General features: G+C 40.7%; 1 protein-coding gene across 1 annotated transcript in view; it reads left to right on the top strand.

Moving 5' to 3' along the window:
- efcab6 (EF-hand calcium binding domain 6) overlaps positions 1-21,161 on the top strand; it is a 113,464-nt gene that overhangs the window by 82,875 nt on the left and 9,428 nt on the right. The window contains exons 21-27 of the mRNA XM_043709199.1: positions 3,485-3,587; positions 4,851-4,969; positions 9,237-9,461; positions 10,089-10,244; positions 11,608-11,806; positions 14,526-14,717; positions 20,292-20,516. Coding sequence (XP_043565134.1) covers positions 3,485-3,587; positions 4,851-4,969; positions 9,237-9,461; positions 10,089-10,244; positions 11,608-11,806; positions 14,526-14,717; positions 20,292-20,516 — 1,219 coding nt within the window. The remainder of the gene's footprint in view (positions 1-3,484; positions 3,588-4,850; positions 4,970-9,236; positions 9,462-10,088; positions 10,245-11,607; positions 11,807-14,525; positions 14,718-20,291; positions 20,517-21,161) is intronic.

Here is a 21,161-nt window from a genome sequence, read left to right as displayed (position 1 = left end):
AGGTCATGTTGCGACTGTACAGGACATTGGTTAGGCCACTGTTGGAATATTGTGTGCAGTTCGGGTCTCCTTCCTATCTGAAAGATGTTGTAAAACTTGAAAGGGTTCAGAAAAGATTTACAAGGATGTTGCCAGCGTTGGAGGATCTGAGCTACAGGGAGAGGCCGAACAGGCTGGGGCTGTTTTCCCTGCAGTGTCGGAGGCTGAGGGGTGACCATATAGAGGTTTACAAAATTATGAGGGGCATAGATAGGATAAATAGACAAAGTCTTTTCCCTGGAATCAGGGAGTCCAGAATAGAGGTCATAGGTTTAGGGTGAGAGGGGAAAGATATAAAAGAGGCAACATTTTCACGCAGAGGGTGGTACATGTATGGAATGAGCTGCCAGAGGATGTGGTGTAGGCTGTTACAATTGCAACATTTAAGAGGCATTTGGAATGGTATATGAATAGGAAGGGTTTGGAGGGATATGGGCAGGTGCTGGCAGTTGGGACTAGATTGGGTTGGGATACCTGGTCGGCATGGACAGGTTGGACCGAAGGGTCTGTTTCCATGCTGTACACCTCTATGACTCTATAATTGGGTTCAGTTAGTGGCAGGATGGGCAGGTTGATAACGAGGTTAAAAACAAGGACTGCAGATGCTGGAAACCAGAGTCTAGATTAGAGTGGTGCTGGAAAAGCACAGCAGGTCAGGTGGCATCTGAGGAGCAGGAAAATTGACGTTACGGGCAAAAGCCCTTCATCAGGAATAGAGGTAGGGTGCCTGCAGAGTGGAGGAATAAATGAGAGGGGTGTGGAGTGGGGAGAAAGTAGCATAAAGTACAATAGGTGAGTGGGGATGGGGATGGAGGTGATAGGTCAGAGAGGAGGGTGGGGGAAGGTAGCAAAGAGTACAGTGGGTGACTGAGGGTGGGGATGAAGGTGATAGGTCAGAGAGGAGGGTGGAGTGGATCGGTCGAAAGGAAGATAGGCAGGTAGGACAGGTCATGGGGACAGTGCTGAGCTGGAAGGCTGGAGCTGGCGTGAGGTGGGAGAAGGGGAAATGAGGAAACTGGTGAAGTCCACATTGATGCCCTGGGGTTGAAGTGTTCCGAGGCGGAAGATGAGGCGTTCTTTCTCCAGGCGTCGGGTGGTGAGGGAGTGGCGGTGGAGGAGGCCCAGGACCTGCATGTCCTCGGCAGAGTGGGAGGGGGTGTTGAAATGTTGGGCCACAGGACCGTGTGGTTGATTGGTGCGGGTGTACCGGAGATGTTCCCTAAAGTGATCTGCTCGGAAGCATCCAGTCTCCCCAGTGTAGAGGAGACCGCATTGGGAGCAACGGATACAATAAATGATATTGGTGGATGTGCAGGTAAAACTTTGGATGTGGAAGGCTCCTTTGGGGCCTTGGATGGAGGTGAGGTAGGATGTGTGGGCACAGGTTTTGCAATTCCTGTGATGGCAGGGGAGGGTGCCAGGATGGGAGGGTGGGTTGTTGGGGTCGTGGACCTGACCAGGTCGTCACAGAGGGAATGATCTTTACGGAAAGCGGAAATGGGTGGGGAGGGAAATATATCCCTGGTGGTGGGGTCCGTTTTGAGGTAGCGGAAATGTCGGCAGATGATTTGGTTTATGCGAAGGTTGGTAGAGTGAAGGTGAGCACCAGGGGGGTTCTGTCCTTGTTACAGTTAGAAGGGTGGGGTTTGAGTGCGGAGGGGCGGGATGTAGACGAGATGCGTTGGAGGGCATCTTTAACCACGTGGGAAGGGCAAATTGTGGTCTCTAAAGAAGGAGACCATCTGGTGTGTTCTGTGGTGGAACTGGTCCTCCTGGGAGCAGATATGGTGGAGGCAGAGGAATTGGGAATACTGGATGGCATTTTTGCAGGAGGTAGGGTGGGAAGAGGTGTAATCCAGGTAGCTGTGGGAGTCGGGTTTGTAAAAAATGTCAGTGTCAAGTCGGTCATCATTAATGGAGATAGAGAGGTCCAGGAAGGGGAGGGAGGTGTCAGAGAAAGTCCAGGTCAATTTAAGGTCAGGGTGGAATGTGTTGGTGAAGTTGATGAATTGCTCAACCTCCTCGCGGGAGCACGAGGTGGTGCCAATGCAGTCATCAATTTAACGGAGGAAGAGGTGGGGAGTGGTGCCGGTGTAACCACAGAAGATAGACTGTTCTACGTAGCCAACAAAGAGACAGGCATAGCTGGGGCCCATACGTGTGCCCATGGCTACCCCTTTGGTCTGGAGGAAGTGGGAGAATTCGAAGGAGAAATATTAAAGGGTGAGGACCAGTTCAGCCAAACAAATGAGAGTGTCGGTGGAAGGGTACTGTTGGGGATGTCGGGAGAGGAAGAAACGGAGGGCAGGGTGGTCAGGTTTGTGGATCTTGGGAAGGAGGTAGAATCGGACGGTGCGGGGTTCCCGGACTATGAGGTTGGAAGCTGTGGGTGGGAGATCTCCTGAGGTGATGAGGTTCTGTATGGTCTGGGAGATGATGGGGAGATGAGGATGGTTTGGTGATGGGGGCTGGGGTCATGATTGAGGGGTTGATAATGAGCCTTACCACCCAAAACCTAATTCTGGTGGAGTCAGAAAGATGGTAAGGTTGAGATATGTTACCACTCTATCTAGTTATGTACCCTTCCTGTCTCTAAGCTTACCACTGGAAGAACAGACCATGGGAATTCAGCGCCTATCTTAAACATTGACCTGTATTTACATTTTATGGCTGTTGTATTTCATTATCTGCATTTTGTCATTTGAATGACTCTAGTTGCACCATCTATATCATATAATTTGTTTGTTGATTTCTACAGTGACACTGCACAACGTACGTTTGCTCTCATAGCCTTTCTGATTTCTTGTATGTATTTATAACCTCATGCTATATTGTCCCTCTCCTTAAAAAATAAACTTTATCTCATTTTTGTTCCTATTCTTGAGAGAAATGACTCATGTTAATCAGACTCTGGTACCTGCCTCCAACAACTATTCTTTAGAGGCAAAGTGAGCTAGAGCTTTGTGTGTGTCGTGTGAGGAACATTTATCCTAGGTTGACCTGTCTTTGCTCAACCTGCATACAAACTCAGCCCAGCAAGGGTCAGTGGCTATGATTAGAATCAGGTAGCCTTGAATTTGTAGATACTCCTTTTCCTGATTGGGGGAAATCAAATCAATTAGAGCATCATGACTGTAGCACCATCTGCTCAACCAACTCAGCATCGATTAGATATTAAATCTGACACTTTCTGGTTGATAATGCTTAATTTCACAATGGGTGGGGAATTTGCCAACTGAACTATCAGCGGCACCAAAGTTCTTTTCTTTTTTCCCCCTATTGTTTAATATATAATTACAAAGATTTAATGCAGTAACTGTCTTGGTTGTTCATTCATCTGTAATGTTATTGAATTATTCAAAAGTAGTTAGGAAACTATTGCTCAGCTTTGAATGTAATTGAGAAAACATGGAAGCATGTTTTTAATGAAACGACTTTCATTTAGTTGCAGCTCAATATATGACAAAGATTGTTCGTTGCTTGCCTGTGAGCAAGTCCATGACTTCTTAGCTGCTAAAGCCAAAACAGGATGGCATGAACTGTCTAAGGTGAGGTGATAATACAAGTGTAAAATGATGTTGCAATAACCTTTAATTCATTTGCTTCTAAATTTTGCTCATTTTAAGAAGTTCTGTTTTGCCCAGGTTGCTGCTTAAACTTATTTGTTTATCACTAAGATTTCCCATTTACCACTGAAATTGGGCAGGAACAGCAAATGTAATTTTAAGAATTTGTGCTGTATTTTAAAAGATATAATTGTTATTTTGGAGGATCATTAATTTGGTTCAATTTTATTGTTTCGGTCAAAAACAGAAGAAAACAAAAAAGCATTTTAACAGGGATGTCTCATCCTCCACTTGTGAATAATCCAATTTTAAATAGCTAAACGTTACTTTTAAAGATCTATACTGAGCCATTCACTCGTGACATCAGTGTACAAAGAACACTGGTAAATTAAAATAATATAAGATTCGGGAAACTATCTGCCCATAAAAATCTTAACTATAACAGTCTCTGAAAAGGACAGCAAATGAAGAAATTAGCCTAAGTTAACAATTGTCATTAATTTGATGAAGGGCACTGTCCATTTTTGGGTGGGAGTAACTTCCAGCACGGTATTTTAAAAAAAATGCAGAAGATTGCAGAAATCCAATTTGGGAGAATGTAATTTTCTCTGGAGTAATTATCCATGATACCACAATAGCCCCTACACATATGCAGGTGGGGCCCCTAACATAAGCTGGCCGTGACGAGGAGGCACAGTCATGCCTGGAATAAAGGGTTGGGGGAGGTGATGGTGGAGGCTGGAACAGATGAGAGGGAGCTGCTCCTTCCCGGTGGTGGTCACCTTGTGCTACCATGCCTTGTCTGCCTTCGCCGCACTTGCTCACTACTCAACCCTTTCCAGTTGCTGCTGCATTGCTGGGAGATGGAAAATAATGCACTTGGCACCAGGTGTGCTACTGTGCCTGTTTCCCACCCCTGCCACTCGCTGCAGAAGGAAGAGTGATTGACCTCATTGTCCAGATGCTAAAATGGCCACACATAGATGGGGCCAAGATCTCAACAGGTGTCGCACTGTGTCCCTGCACGTGAATGTTTGTTCTTCCACCTGGTTTATTTCACAAGGACCATTGGCGGTGTTTATTGAAATTCCTCAATCCTCTGCACTGGTTTGGACTATTTTGGATATATTGGGGATAACCTAATGAAAACATTAGATATCCATTCCTTATAATCAATACTGAATGGATCAACCCTTTACGATAATTATGAAATGGTGAAAAAATGTATTTTGGTTTTTTTATAAGGCTTTTAAACGCATTGACTCAGATGGTAACCTTATTGTGGAAAAGAAAGATATGAGGGACCTTTTGTATCAGCTCTGTTTGCCAATTTCAGCAGAACAATTTGAAAAACTTTGGTCTTGGTAAGAACTTTTATTTCTTCCTCTTTCTCATTTCCTCCCCATACCTTCTGAAGGGGGATGCTGCTGCTGCTGAACAGTTGCACTGATGCCAGCAATTGCCAAATGTCTTTATGACATGGTCATTTGTTGTGTCTGAGCTGAGTCACCAAACCTCACTTGACACCAATGTACATGTCTGTTACAAAGTAGAAAGCAAGAAATGAAAGTTAAGACACGGTAGAAATGTTCAGTGGATCTGGTAGCATCTACGCAGAGAGAAACTGTTAATGTTTATAGTAAATGACCTTCAGCCATTTTGCTGCATGCTCTAGGATTCCCTTATTAAAGATTCTCTTCTCTCCATCCTCCATCTTCTCCTCTTCACCTCCTCCCATAAGACAATTACACATGGAAGCAGAATTAGGCTAATCGGCCCACTGGGTCTTCTCCACTATTCCATCATGGCTGGTCTGTTTCTTAACTTCTATCTTCTCCTCATAACCCCTTGATCCCTTTGCCAATCAAAAATCTATCGATTTCTGCCTTCAATGCATTCAATGATGACCTCCTCAGCCCTCTGTGGCAATGAGTTCCACAGATTCACCACCCTCTGCTGAAAAAACTCCTCCCCATCTCAGTCCTCAAGGATTGTCCCTTCTCTCTGAGACTGTGCCCTCAGATCCTAGTCTCTCCTAGTCAAAACATCTCCTCCACATCCACTCTGTCCAGGCATGACAATATTCTGTAAGTTTCTTGCATACTCGATTAATGCCAACATTTATGATCAACATTTCCCTCGTGATGTCTCATTTGTGTATTCAGCATCCGTGTTGATGCTGAATATCACCCTTGTGATATTCCCTTGGGATTTTTTTGTTCTGAATCATATTCAGGGAAAGTAGGAAAGCTTATTTTGTACAATCAAGCATAAAAGTTGGAAAGTGGCGATATGTGTTGTTTTTATTATTAAATGGGCAATGTTTTCCTTGAATAAATGGAACCCAATCATTACAGCTATGTGCTTTACTGCTGTTTAAAGCAGCCATGACAGCTGTATCTCTCCTAGATTCTCGAGCAGCCACCAAGGATTTTTTCTTTAAGGAATCTCAGCAAAAGTCACTGCAGTTGAATTTTGCATTAATTGTTCATGCTTCAGTAGCCACATTAATAGAAACCTGATAGCAATTGGCTGATCATAATAACCTCTGTCCCCTGCTGCCTTCTTTCTCCACTGAAAGCCCATGCCACACATTTGTGGTAGTCCTATTTGCATGCTGTGAGAGACTGCAGCAAAATACTGTTTCAGATAGGAGAAGGAGGCCATGCTTTTCAAATAAAGCTGATGGAAGTAGTGCAGGACATGAGCAGCTAGAATCTGGTACCTTGAACTAAGAAACAATATTGCAAGAGGTTTATTGATCTCAGTAAGACAAAAATACTAAACCACATCATGGTTTGAGGTGCTGACCCTGACCTGCCAACCATTCTTCTACACATTACTGCCTCAGACCAACTTCCATTGTAGGTCCAAAAAATGGCACATGGAAAGTGGGTTTGCTCAAGGCCCTCCCACTTCTCATCCACTCTCGCCTCCTTATCCTTCAGTCAGAACCCCATATGTCCATTCTCCACAGTTGCCTCCCATTTTCCAAATGGACATGATCCGTCAGTAGAATGGTAGGAATGTAATGGAAAACAAGCAATGGAGGTGTGACACATTGAACATTTCCTGACTGTATTTGCACTGGGGAATTGGTGGTGTGGAGTGGTGAAGTGGGCAACTCTTCTGTGCCATAATGTTTTACACAGCTGTGTTATCTGAACCAGTCTGCCATAGGCTTCTCTGGTAATTCAGTGAACAGCTATAGGCTTCCTCAGCATGCATCTTTCTTATCCTGCCTTCTCCTCTGGAGGGCAGGTAATGTTTCCTTTCCTACACTGTAGCTCCAGTCATCCTTGTTGTATCATGTGTATTCCTATCTTTTAGGAAACCTTTTGCTGGTACAAACTGAATGGTACTGATAGACCCGTCCAAGCGCTTGAGGTTACTTCGTTATCAGCCCTATGCTTGCTCTATGGGTATCTTTGTGCTCATGTGCTTTCAATTGTGTCTTTCCATTGCATCAGTGGTAGGGGGTCTTCATATTTATCATCAACTTCACTTTTAGAAGATAGCTAGTGTCTCCAAGGGGCCACTGCTGACTCTACTTATAGAGTTATACAGCACAGAAGCACGCTTCTTGGTACATCTCGGCCGTGCCAATCAGGTGTCCCAAACTGACCTAACCCCAATTGCCAGCATTTGGCCCATATCCCTGGAAACCCTTCCTATTCATATACACATCCAGATGCTTTTAAATGTTGTAACTGTACCCACCTCCTCCACTTCCTCTGACAGCTCGTTCCATTTGCGCACCACCCTCTGCATGAAAAAATTATCCCTCAGGTCCTTTTTAAATCTTTTCCCTCTCACCTTAAGCTATGGCCTCTAGTTTTGGACTTTCCCACCCTAGAAGAAAAAACTTTCTTTATTCACCCTATCCATGCCCCTCGTGATTTTATAAATCTCCCCTCAGCCATCAACACCCCAGAGAAAGAAGGTCCAGACTATTCAGCCTCGCTGTTTAACTCAAACCCTCCAGTCCCAGCAACCTCTCTGTAAATCTTTTCTGCATCCTCTCACGTTTGACAACATCCTTCATACAGAAGGGTGACCAGAATTGTACACCAACCTGTGTCAGTGGAAAGCTAGTTAGTGTTGCAAATACAGACGTTCTGTGTCTGACCAGCCCAAATTGCAACCCTGTCTTTATGAAAGGCTTGTGCTCACAGGACTTGATTGGAGAGCATGCTTTTGCTGCTTTCCAGATAATTTTGTCCACTTTGATGTGTAATTTTCAACATGACAACAACAGTACCATATCAGTGCCTTGGCAAACATGGCCTCAGTCACCTGTAAGATACACTTGTGGACCCTAGGTTACAATCCTCCACATGTCAGCTGTAAATCACTGCAAAGTACCCAGTGCAGGGCTGTGTGAAGAATTTTGTGGCAGTGATGACTTTGATGGCTGGCCTTGTACTCATACCTGTCCCTTTTGTTGCAGAGTTTGTTGATATTAGTACTAACCTGCCATGAAAGCCTGGTCTTATACGGTACTGTGGTTCTGTCATGTTGGGAAGTTGTATACCCTGTGGTAGGGTGTCACCTCCATCACGTTAGAAATCTACGTCAATACCTTCTGTCCTGTGGAGCAGCTGTCTGGTGCTGTTAGTTTTGCTGCTGCTGGGTCAGTTGGGATTTATGTGATGGCTTCTCTTCTTCCTAATCATTGTTCCATGAAATAATTGCATAGGCTGCTCCTGTGTTGCAGGGAAGTACATATTTAAGTGGACAAAATTACCTGCAAAACAGTGAAAGCATGCTCTTGAAGCAAATCCTGTGAGCACATTCCTTTTTCAAAGGCAGAGTGGAAGCCATGCACTTTCAGTTTTTAAAGTCTTTCTTGCCTATCGATTTCATTGATTATTGACGTTTGTTCTCATCTTGTTAACTGTGGCATGTCCCACACAGCTTAAGAAACTCTAGCACTGGCTGTTCAACCCAGAATCTTGCATTAAGGCTATAACTAGCTGGTTATTTAAATATTTAAATGACTGATCTGACTGCTCCATAGCAGTTTCTACTACAGCTGAATATGTTCAAAGCTTTGAAAATAAAATAGTACTGATTGGAAGCCATCTCTCTAAATGGAAGAGATTAATGGGTTTGTCTGGTGACTAGGATTTCCAATTGATTTATATCTTAACAGACATTCAACATGGTTCTGGGCCAACTTGTGGAATAGTGACTTTTAATAGAATAAACATATGACTTCAACATCCATTTACCACATTAAATGAGATGCTGAATTGTGGTCCAAATCAATCAATAGCATGCAACAAAATGACCATGAATGATGACAATGGATAAAGGATGACAAGCCAGCACAAATTTAATAGAAATAATGAATTATCTTGCTTATATAGTGTAACTTCACAGGAGATCCCCAAGATTTCTGGCAAAATAGTATTAGCATTGTTGTGCTCAAACTTAGGGAAGGCAATGGGAGAACCCTTATAGAAAATCAATCCAAAATTTCATTTTTCAGATCAACTAACCAGTTTATTCTCCATTCCATATCCTCATTTGGGTGTCTGCCTTTTATTACTGCAATAATTGGAAGGAATGTTATGCCTGAAGAACATGCTTTGAATTTTCTTACATGTGCATTTTGTTGGTTTTCAGGTATGATTCAGATAAGAAAGGCTTTACCACTCACCTTGAGTTCCTGAAGAAGCTTAGGAATAGATTTGCAAGACCGGTCCAGACAGACAGTAAACACATTGTTCCAGAGAGCCGAGGCAGATTAATGGATCAGTCCAACAAGCAACAGCAATTCCACACCGATGGAATCCAACAGAAACTTCAGACAGGAACTCTTAATATCACTGAGCTGAAAAAGCAGCTTAAGTAAGTAGAATCCTATACATTTTAATCTTTGGTTCCTATTGATTACTATTGCAACTTAGAATTGTTGGGTTTGAAGGTAGATTATGCCAGTGCCTTATGCCACCTATTGTTGCTTCTTTGGACAGAGTGGTTCATGTGTGGAAAGATGTGGTGAATGTGGGTACAGTTACAACATTTTCAAAGACATTTGGATAGCTACATGAAAAGGAAAGGTTTGGAGTGATATGGGCCAAATACAGGCAAATGGGACTAGTTTAATTTGGGAGCATGGTTGGCAATGACAAGTTAGTCCAAAGGATTTGTTTCCATGCTGAATGACTTTATGGCCATTTTTCTAGTATTTAATTGTCTGTTGTTCATAGGAGAATAAAGCTTTCGAATAAAAGATAGTATGATTTGTTTCTAAAGAGAACTAAAAGGAGAAATATCCTTTGTCAAACTAAACAGTACTTTGGTTCAACAATGCATGTTAGTAAAAGAAAACTGTGAATTATTATTGTCAGAAATTATTACAAAACTCCTGTTAGTAACTGGACTTTTATTATTATGGAATATATCTGTTAATAGGCAGTATATTGAACTTGACTGTAATACATTAATCTGTGCTGCTTTCTGTTGATCTGTAAGAGCTAAATTCAGGAACCACCATAAAGGTTTTCATGAGGCCTTTGACAAACTAGATAAAAGGAATGATGGCTGTGTGTCAGTAAATGATTTTCAAAGGGTGCTGAAGGATCATAACTACCACCTGGGTGAAGAACAACTTAAACAGCTCTTGGTCAGGTATGAACAGACATTATACTTGGTTATCAGGCACCCAGTAAGATCACAATGTGCCTTTTCTACTGGGCTGTCATTCTTGGCAATTATCTATTTGAGAATTTAGTTAACTTATTCAAATATAAAAATGCAATACCATGTGAAATACAAGCAGATGTAAATTACATCAGCCTGCTCTTCTGTTCAGCACGTCTTAACACAGCTGGTCTGTCTTGAACATGTTTCCCCAGACTGAAACTGTCTTGATTCCCTGAGAGAGCGAAGATTTTTTGACCTCAGTCTTATACTCGACAATGGAGTATCCACAACCCTTTTGGGATAGAAAATGACAGATTCACTACCTTAGTGAAAACATTATTCCTCGTCTCAGTCCTAAATGAATAGCCCCTTACCCTAAGATTGTACTGCTGTTCTATAGATTTCCCAGCTAGGGAAAACATTCTTCAGTCTATCATATCAAGCCTCTCTGATCACCTGTCTTCCATCTAAATTGTAGCATGCATAGATCCAATTTACTCAGCCTCTCATCCCTTTGGAAAACTGGTCTTATACAAGTGGCTTTTTATAAGGGAGCTTAGAAACTGGTTTCCTGTAGATGGCTTTATTGCTTATTATCCACCAGAATGGAAGGACAATGCATTAATTTTCTACTTGATACTGTAATGAGTGGTCATATTGGCTGGAATATTCAGGCTGGGAGATGGGAAGGCTGGGAAATTATATGGAAATGCATTCGAATTTCTGGGTTGGCGCTTTCTATCATTCCATTTTTCCAGTGGTGGGAAAGGTAGGTTGTTCACTGTTATAAGTGGCCAATAAAGGACTCTTCCTGCTCTGAGGACAACGATGAGTAGAATGTCTGGGATGTTGCGCATAAGGAATGATTCTATCAGTATGATTAGGTCGGGTTGTTGCTTGACTAGAGCAGTTTAAATCAGGTACCATATTCATTGCATGTAGCAGCAGTGATGTCATCAAGCAGATAAGTAACCAGTCACATTAAAATACACAAACATACAGGCTCACAAAGCCTTTGCTGTTAATTTAAATTTCAGAAAAAGTAAATATACGATTTTATCAAGACAAAGCTAAAATAAAGATAAGCAGAAAATATGTATCTAAACAGAAAATATATTTATAAAAATGTGGAATTTTCATTTGTGGGAACATTTAACACTTCAGTCTATGGGAAGCTGTATAATGCAGTGTATAGAGAAGATTTATAAAAAATAAGGTGAACGTATTGATCAATGTACTAACCAAAGACAGATGCAATTTTTCTAGCATGCAATCCTCAAGTCTTGTTGTGTCAAAATGGAATTGCCATTTGTTTATATTTGCTCTTGGTTCACACACCCCACTTCAGTTTGGAAATCCCGATGCACGATTGCAAATTTTCTTACGCTGATTTCTTGAGAGCCATTGAGGATATTGAAGATAAGTCACTGAAGCGTGGCCCAAAACTTACATTTATTCCACGTGAAAATTTTCAAATACCATCTCCAGAGAAAATGCTCACTAAACTAAAAGGAGAAGTCGCCAAATCCTCAAATGCATTGTTTGAGGTGAGTCATTTTAAAATTTTGCATAAAGAACATTTCAGTCAATAAGGTGTTGTTCAGATTACCACAACATTGTGCATTAACATCAATCAATATCCCAAAATGATTATTGAAGGATTATTTCCTTACAGAAGCTGTCCTAATTACCTCGCTGAAGGATAAAATTCTTTTTAATTGTACAAACACATGTTACATGGTAATTCATTTTATCTGATCACCCTTGTTTAAGACAACAAGCTGGTTTACTTTTTATCCTTTAGAGACTATGTTGTGTTGACATTCACTAAAAGCCATACATGTTGAGTGGCCAATTGCAAAATATCTCAGAGGTACAATTAATGGGGCAATTGAGCTGTGCAGTATGCAATTTTTAGACAAGATGGTGCGAAAGTGCAGAGATGCATACATTGATCTTTAAAACAGAAATAAGACCATGAGACATAGGAGCGGAAGGCCATTCGGCCCATCGAGTCCACTCCGCCATTCAATCATGGCTGATGGGCATTTCAACTCCACTTACCCGCATTCTCCCCGTAGCCCTTAATTCCTTAGATGTAGAATTAGTCATAATCCTCCACAACCCTGACATTATACATCAAGAGGGAGATTAGATCACTGCTGTGAGGTTACCTGCATCACATCTATGACCTCGAGAGACAACTTATTAGGGCTTCAGAGAGTTTGGGATAGAAGGGGAGAAGCCGCAGAATTGAAGATGTCGAGAAGGTGTAAAGAGTATGAGGCAATTATAGAGCAGAGAAACAAAGATTTTAGCCAGAATACAAAATAATTAATGATAGAGAAAGGTTGACAGGCTTCAAAGCATCGATGCTGAAATCAGATAAGAAAGCCCCACAATCGAGACACATACATAGAATTTTAAGTGATGCATAAACATTAATAAAATGTTGATAGACATGCATCAGACAGACTGACAAACAGACATAAGTTCGTTCTCATGCAAAAATGATAAAAGCAAGGAATTGACTATGGCAGAGACCAAAGGACATTCACATGTCAGGAAAAGGTGCTTTCTCAAACATCTTCATCCACAATCGGATTAATCACGGTAAAATATTAAGTCATCAGAGAACTCGCAGCACACACTGCCTATACGATTACCACTGTGTTATTCTGTGTACCCTGAAATAATTATCTTCTGTCCTTTAATCCTACTTCATATGAAGTCTACCTTTGGAACCTGACTCGCTTGTTGCAAGGCTATAGAAGATTAACTAGTTTCCTTGGAAAGTGAAATATTAATTAAATTGCTTTGATTGCTTATAAAGGCTTCTCACATTAAAGTCATTTTACTCATTACCTGAGCATCTGATAAGCTGTATAGTGAAGCTGGACACAAAAGAATGCCTGATTTTCAGTCTGAGACCAATGAAACTGATCAATACAGCACAAAGATATAAATCATTAATTATGCAGTTTCCACAAATTAGACAATAGACAATAGGTGCAGGAGTAGGCCATTCTGCCCTTCAAGCCTGCACCACCATTCAATATGATCATGGCTAATCAGTATCCTGTTCCTGCCTTATCTCCATAACCCTTGATTCCACTATCCTTGAGAGCTCTATCCAACTCTTTCTTAAATGAATCCAGAGAATAGGCCTCCCCTGCCCTCTGGGGAAGAGCATTCCACTTAGGGCAACCAGCTATGCTCATCAGAGCACTCCTATATAAAAATTATATCAAGGAGCCAGTGGAGCCTGCATCATTAAAATAATTCTGTTGGAAGTTCAGTAAACAAAGCATATTCCATGACAGCTGTTTTGTTTTATTTTTACAGCAATACAGCCTGTCACTGCTTAGCCCGTTACTGGCATTTAAATTAGATTTGTGATGAGCACATGAGGTGCATGAGATGCACCACCTGCATTTTTATTTCTCCCGATTATTTCTTTCCGTTCTTCCCCTGTAGAGAACAACTAGCGTCTCAACTATCACCATCCTCGAAACAAATACTGTTAGAAACTTGGATAAATGGGAAATTATAAGTATGCATCCATGTCAAGCCTTACCAGCCTATAGGCAGAATGTTCACACACTAATGAATTTTTAAATTGTCTCAAGAATCCACAATTCTCAATAGCTTGAACAGCTAAATGAGAGAAATTTGCAGTGCTGAAATTCTGTCCATCATATCTGTGGATGCTTATTGCTAAAGAAGTTTAAAAACTAATTTAACTGGCCTGTCATATTCCCATACTCTTAAATTAATGTTTCAAAATAGAGCCAGACCTGCTACTAATACGATGCCCCTATACAATTAAAACATTTTGTTGTTCACTCATACGTTACCTTCCTTCTTCTGGGATCATTGCAATAGGTTATGGCTTAGCAGGCACCAGGAGGATCTTGTGTTTGTTACAATCCTTTATGCAAGCATTCTAACAAGTACTTAACTGAGGAGATAGGCCTGGTTCATAGAAAACAATATTAACTTTGTCTGAGGTCCACATGTGTACCACTTCAGTAGTTCTTGATAATGATAGCAGGAGTCCTGTATTATTCTTTTCCTAGTCAAGACCATTAAGGTTATCTTACCATATCAACTAACCCAGTTGATGAAATCTGAAACTTTATTGGTCTGTTTGACTTAATGACTTGCTGTGTTGTGCATTGATGCATCAAAGGGACTTGGAAGATGATTTTATTAGAATAAACATGGATGTGAAACATTGTTTTTTTAAAAATTTTGTTTCCTTAGGCCTTCAAATCATTTGATAAATATGGGAATGGGAAGATCAATTCATTAGCATTCCGCCAGGTGCTTCATAATGTATGCTTCAGACTGACAGACAAGGAGTTCAATTACCTTCTCAGCAAATTGAAATTAGATTCAGACTACATGGTAGACTGGCTTGACTTCCTACAGAGCTACAATATCTACAACTATAAGGTCAGCATAATTCGCATTTAATGTTTATTCCTCAATGTTTAGTCCTTTCTCCTGACAAGCAAATATAAACCTCCATTGTGTTGCACAGCTGCACCACATTTTATAAAATGTTTAAGATGAATGTTGCAGAGCTTTAGAAAGAGATACTAACTAATGAAGTCTTTCATATTCACAATCACGTAACTTGTCTTTTATTTAAGTGCTGAATTGTAACTTAATTATTCAAGGATTTTAGAAACATGTGTTTTATTTAAAGTTAAGTTTCAAGTATCTATCAGCTTCTACTGTGTGTTATCATAATGACAACAGTTCCTTCAATTTTAACAGGGACATATTTCCTTTTGAATGTACCTTGATATCTGAGAATAGAAGAATATTCTGGTTTATAAAGTCATATGAATCACTAAGCCTAGGTTAACAACAGTTTTAGCAAATAATGATTAATGGGATGTTTAGATTACAGCTTTACATTCTGGCTACTCAAGAGAGCCTCCTATTAATGTTTCCCATTGTGTCGGAGGTCAACAGCTGTTGCTGAGGTTTTGATTGAAGTTTTCACAGTCTTCCAGTCTTTTCACAGTCAACGTGTACCATTTCCACGTTGTTAGAATGTATGCATTTTGGGGAAGCAAGCAGTCATTTTGTTAAAACACACTAACACTGCAATATTTGTCACAGTGCACTTCCTATAGTTGTTAGTGGGTGAAGATTTAGGCTATATTCCAGAACTACTTAACATTCTTTGGTTGAATTTTGGCGTAAAAGTTGGGTTCACATCCTCCTTTAGGGAAGAAATTCCGTCAGCAAAGTTGATGTGTGAAGCTTTGCTACTGATATTTTATATAGATTTCACTAATTGATAAAATAAATATTGTGATATTCTGGAATAATGATGATGATGATTTCATTTGAGCAATGGCAAGGTTGCTCCAAGAAGTTTAATGGAGAAATATGGCTGTTGTTATTCATTAAAGAACCCAATGCTGATAGTTCATTTTGCTAGAGATGGCAGTGTTGAAGAACTTGGATTCCTTAATGAATATAATAAAGGCTGAAAAAAAACCATTGACTAGAAACTGTGCTGGGCTAACCATAAAATTACTGTACCTCCTAGAGCAAGTCAGAGGTTAAGAATCTTGTAGTGAGTAACACCACCTGACGCCCCAAAGTCTGCCCACCATCGAAAGGTACAAGTCAGGAGTATGATGGAATAATCCACACTTGCCGGATGAGTTCACCCCAACAACACTCCCAGCTTGATACTATCTGGACAAAGCTTGATTGGCACATCTGCAAGCATCCTCTTCCTCCACAACTGACACTCTGTAGCAGCACTGTGTACTATCTACAAGATGCACTGCGGAAGTTTGCTAAAGATCCTTAGACAACCCCATCCAAACCCACAACAGTTCCACCTGAAAGGACAAGGGCTGCAGATACAGTGGCAAGCCACCGTCTGCAGTTCCCTCCAAGCCATGCACTATCTGAATTGGAAATATATTGCCGTACCTTCACTGTCACTGGGTCAAAATCTTGGAATTCCTTCTGTAAGAGCATTGTGTGTCTACCCACAGCATGTGGACTGCAGTGGTTCAAGAAAACAGCTCACAACCACCTTTTTGGGGACAACTACAGATGGGCAATAAATGCTGGCTTAGCCAGTGATACCCTCATTCCATGAGTGAATTAAAAAATTTACAGTTAAAGTATCAGATCAGAGGATTTATTGTTAGCTATAGCTCAGTAGTAATGTTCTCACCTCTCCCTAGCATTTGCATCTCCATCATCAACCTTTCTATACTTTTTAATCATTTGTTAAGATGCGCTTTAAGACTGAACTTTTTGTCCAAAGTTTTGATCACCTTTTCTTATATCTTGTTAAATGGCTCTGAGTCTAACTTCATTTGTTAATGGCCCTGTGACAAACCTTGATGCATTTTAACAACATTAAACTTTTTACTATTATAATCAGGTAATCGTGGGTTGAGGTATCTACTCCAAAGACTGGGTCATATTGGTCAATGCCTCAGTGTCAATCTTGGAGAAGCATTGTACCATTGGCGTTTCAGTCTCATGTGAACGTAAAAATGGACAGATGTGTTCTTATTAAGTCGTGGTCTATGTTTACTCCACAAATCTACATTGTTTGTGTTTTTAAAAAAATCTGTTAATTTATTTCATTGCTGTTTATCAAACCTTGTCTTGTGCAAATTGTATGTCACATTTCCTACATTACCAGTGAATTCATTCCAAAGGTACTTTGTTGATAGTAAAACATTTTTGACATGCCTGGCAATAGTGGAATGCATTATAAAACTGAACATCTTTCTTGAGACTACACAAAAGAATGAATGGAGTCAAGTAACAGGCGATGTGCTCAATGAAATGAAAAGCTAATTTGCTGTTAAACCAAGTAAATCTTATTTTCGATCATAGTTGTTACTTTATCTTATGCTTGTCTTTCAACATTGTATTCACCACATCTCATTGATTTGCAACATTTTATACATAGGTTTTCTGGCTTTCCTTTATCCTATATTCTGATAGAGGGATGGAGTTTTAGGATCCGATGGAGGCAGAGTTAGAGGGGGTGGCGGCGGGGGAAGGTGGTGGGTGGTGCCTGGGATGTTCACACTGCCAATGGCATGCTAGTCGCTCAGTTCCATCCTACCCCAGGAGGTACAAAGGGGGATGTGGGTGGGGAGAGGGTGACACGGCTACTCAATTGACCGGTGGCAGGCAAGTGATTGAACTCTTTAAGGGTCAATGAATGTCTCTTTTTTTTCCCATCGTCCTCCAGTTCCCCGGAGGCATTTGGAAACCAAGCAACAAGCCTCAGACTAACTGGTGGCAGCACTACAAGATCCCTCCTGACTTCCTGCTTTCAGCTGAGCCGTAAACTGCCTCTATGCATGATCTGGTGTTCCCATTATTATGGTTTGAATCCTGAGAGATTGTCAAAAGTTTGGAGAGAAGGTATCTCCATCTTGGGATGACTTATCCCTCACGTACATGCTGCTGTATATAATCTGGCATGTCTCCAGTTCCAAGGAAGATCCAATCTACCCTTTAAGCAATTCTTGGCCATTGTGGAGCAAATTCTTTGAGGAAATCACAAAGTTGATTGATGAGGGAGGGGATGTAGGTGTCATAAACATGGACTTTAGCAAGGCATTTGATAAAGTTCCCCATAGTAGGCTGATAGAGAAGGTGAAGTCACATGGGTCCAGGGTGTTCTAGCTAGATGGATCGAGAACTGGTTGGGCAACAGGAGAAGAGAGTAGTAATGGAAGAAAGCTACTCAAAATGGAGATCTGTGACAAGTGGTGTTCCACAGGGATCTGGGCTGGGACCATTGTCGTTTGTGTTGCACATAAATGATGAAGGTGTAGGTTGCCTCATGAGCAAGTTTGCAGATGACACTAAGATTGGTGGAGTAGCAGATGGTGAAGGGGACTGTCAGAGAATACAGCAACATATAGATAGGTTGAAGAGTTGGGCGGAGAAATGGCAGATGGACAAACCGGACAAATGCGAGGTGATGCATTTTGGAGGTTGAAATTCAAGAGTGAACTATACCGTAAATGGAAAAGTCCTGGGGAAAATTGATATATAGAGAGATCTGGGTCCATTGTACCCTGAATGTGGCAACACAGGTCAGTAGAGTGGTCAAGTAGGCATACGGCATGCTTTCCTTCATCGGATTGGGTATTGAGTACAAGAGTTGGCAGGTCATGTTACAATTGTATAAGACTTTGGTTCGGCTACATTTGGAATACTGCGTACAGTTCTAATTGCCACATTACCAAAAGGATATGGATGCTTTGGTGAGGGTGCAGAGGAGGTTCACCAGGATGGTATCAAGGGTGCTAGCTATGAGGAGAGGTTGAGTAGATTATGATTATTTTTATTGGAAAGGAAGTTGAGGGGGGACCTGATAGAGGCCTACAAAATCATGAGAGGTGTAGACAGGGTAGATAGCAAGAAACCTTATCCCAAAGTAGAAGACTCAGTTACTAGGGGTCACGAGTTCAAAGTGAGAAGGAAATATTCAGGGGAGATATATGGGGAAAATTCTTCACGCAGAGGTTGGTGGGTGCCTGGAATGCATTGCCAGCGGAGGTGGTAGGGGCGGGAACGATAGCATCATTTAAGATATATCTAGACAGACACATGAATGGGCAGGGAGCAAAGGGATACAGATCCTTAGAAAATAGGCGGCATGTTTAGATAGAGGATGTGATCGGTGCAGAGTTGGAGGGCTGAAGGGCCTGCTCCTGTGCTCTCAGGTTCTTTGTTCTTTAAATCACAGATATTCCCCACAAATTGCTGGTTTCTGACCTCCCATTTGAGCCTGACAATAGGGTCCCGAAGCCATGGAAAAAATTGTGCCCATGGTTTCAAACTAAAAATCAATCTGGTTTTTCTATTTTGGAAAAGCTGTTTATTTATTAAGTTTTTCTTCCAATATTTCAGATTTCTGGTATTCACAGATTTTATTTTTATCATGTTCAGCCAGTCTATGCTCCCACACATCTTTTCAACTCCTTCACTGTTTGACCTCACAGGTTCCATTTGATCCCATTGCTGTTGTAGTACAATGGTGATATCAGATAAACAATCTTAGAACGTTTTAAATCTTGACCAGATTCCAGCACATCACATTCCAAAATGCATCATGATTTGCATTTTTCTAAAATTTCTTTCTAACGGATTTCATAATTTAGCTTCTTTGTTGTCTGGTTGTTTTCATAATGTGAGAGATAATATAATTTCATCATTGTTTTCCATTTCTGTGTGGTTTATTTAAATAATTAGGAAGTGTTAACCTTTCTTACTAATATAAAATAATGGTGAGTATAGTTTTTAGATTAGAGTGAATATTTATGTTAAAAGTATTTCTAAATCTATGATGATGTCAGAATGACTATTTAACATGCAGTTGTTCTGCACAATGCCGTTGAATCATGTTTGGGTGTTAGAGGTGTGAGAGCATAGGAGTAGGACTAGGACTTGTTAGCACTGGGCTCAGAGAGATGTGAGCTGACATCCAAGTTATAATGTCTACATTGTATGCAGAAACACCTATTAACATCACTATTGACAATCACCATTGACTTTCTAAATTAATCCTTTTTATGTTGACAATAAAATAATTATTGATCTCCTTAGGATTCAATGTGGGGACAATTATATAACTGAATGGACATGTTTAATTATGCATTCTTCAATAAAATCGGTGACCAACCACTGTCATTTTTCGATGGCCAGTAGGCCGTTTTTGGGTTGATGAGAGAATTTCAGAAGAATTTACTTTTGTTGTAATACACACAATATTGCAGCTTTTTAGCTTCTGAACCGAGTCTTGCATAGTAGATTAGTCAATGAAAACAGAGCAATGTCATTCCATAGATCTGTGGGTGAAGGACCTCTGATATGAAATCATCATCAGTTGAATCACAAGGCGAGCACATACAGAGCTACATGTGTGAAAATGCATGCATTTCGATTTTCTTGTGTTGTCTGCAGTTGATTGTATAACTTATAATAAATAAAACTTATTTTGTATTGCAGGCTGCAGAGAAACCAGAAGGACAAGATCAAGCCAGCAGACCTAAGTCATCTCAACAGTTAACGATGGATGAAATTATGTCCCACATCCGAGAGGTTGTTAACTCATGCCTCTACATCATTACTCAAGAGTTTGAAGAGGTTGATTATGCAAATATAAAAGTTGTTTCTAAGAAGCACTTTAAGGAAATATTTTTCAAACATTTCATGAGCCTCACAGATGAACAGGTGCATTTTTGAGTAATAGAAATTATGATTGGATGTTGTTCTTTCCATTCCTTTTACTTTGAAGTCTTTACTTTCTTGGGGAAAATGGATTAATGAATAGTATTCCTTGACTATTTTTAATAAAACAGTGTAAAGAAGAATTTTCTTGCATTTTTAATTAATGTGAAAATTTGAATTAAACAACTCTGAATGTGGCAATAGCAAGTCAGTAGAGAAAATGTTAAAAATTGGGATAAATTGGGTTCTTGACATAGAGTCATAGAGATGTACAGCATGGAAACAGACCCTTCGGTCCAACCTGTCCATGCTGACCAGATATCCCAACCCAATTTAGTCCCACCTGCCAGCATCTGGCCCATATCCCTCCAAACACTTTCTATTCATATACCTATCCAGATGCCCTTTAGATGTTTCAATTGTACTAGCCTCCATCACTTCCTCTGGCAGCTCATTCCATACACGTACCACCCTCTGTGTGAAAAAATTGCCCCTTAGGTCTCTTTTATATCTTTCCCCTCTCACCCTAATCCTATGCCCTCTAGTTCTGGACTCCCCACCCCAGGGAAAAGACTTTGTCTATTTATCCTATCCATGCCCCTCATGATTTTATAAACCTCTACAAGGTCACCCTTCAGCCTCCGACGC

Source organism: Chiloscyllium plagiosum, chromosome 19 (genome assembly GCF_004010195.1).
Source record: "Chiloscyllium plagiosum isolate BGI_BamShark_2017 chromosome 19, ASM401019v2, whole genome shotgun sequence".
Taxonomy (NCBI): domain Eukaryota; kingdom Metazoa; phylum Chordata; class Chondrichthyes; order Orectolobiformes; family Hemiscylliidae; genus Chiloscyllium; species Chiloscyllium plagiosum.
Note: the sequence above shows the minus strand (reverse complement) of the source record. Positions and strands in the feature narration are given on the sequence as shown.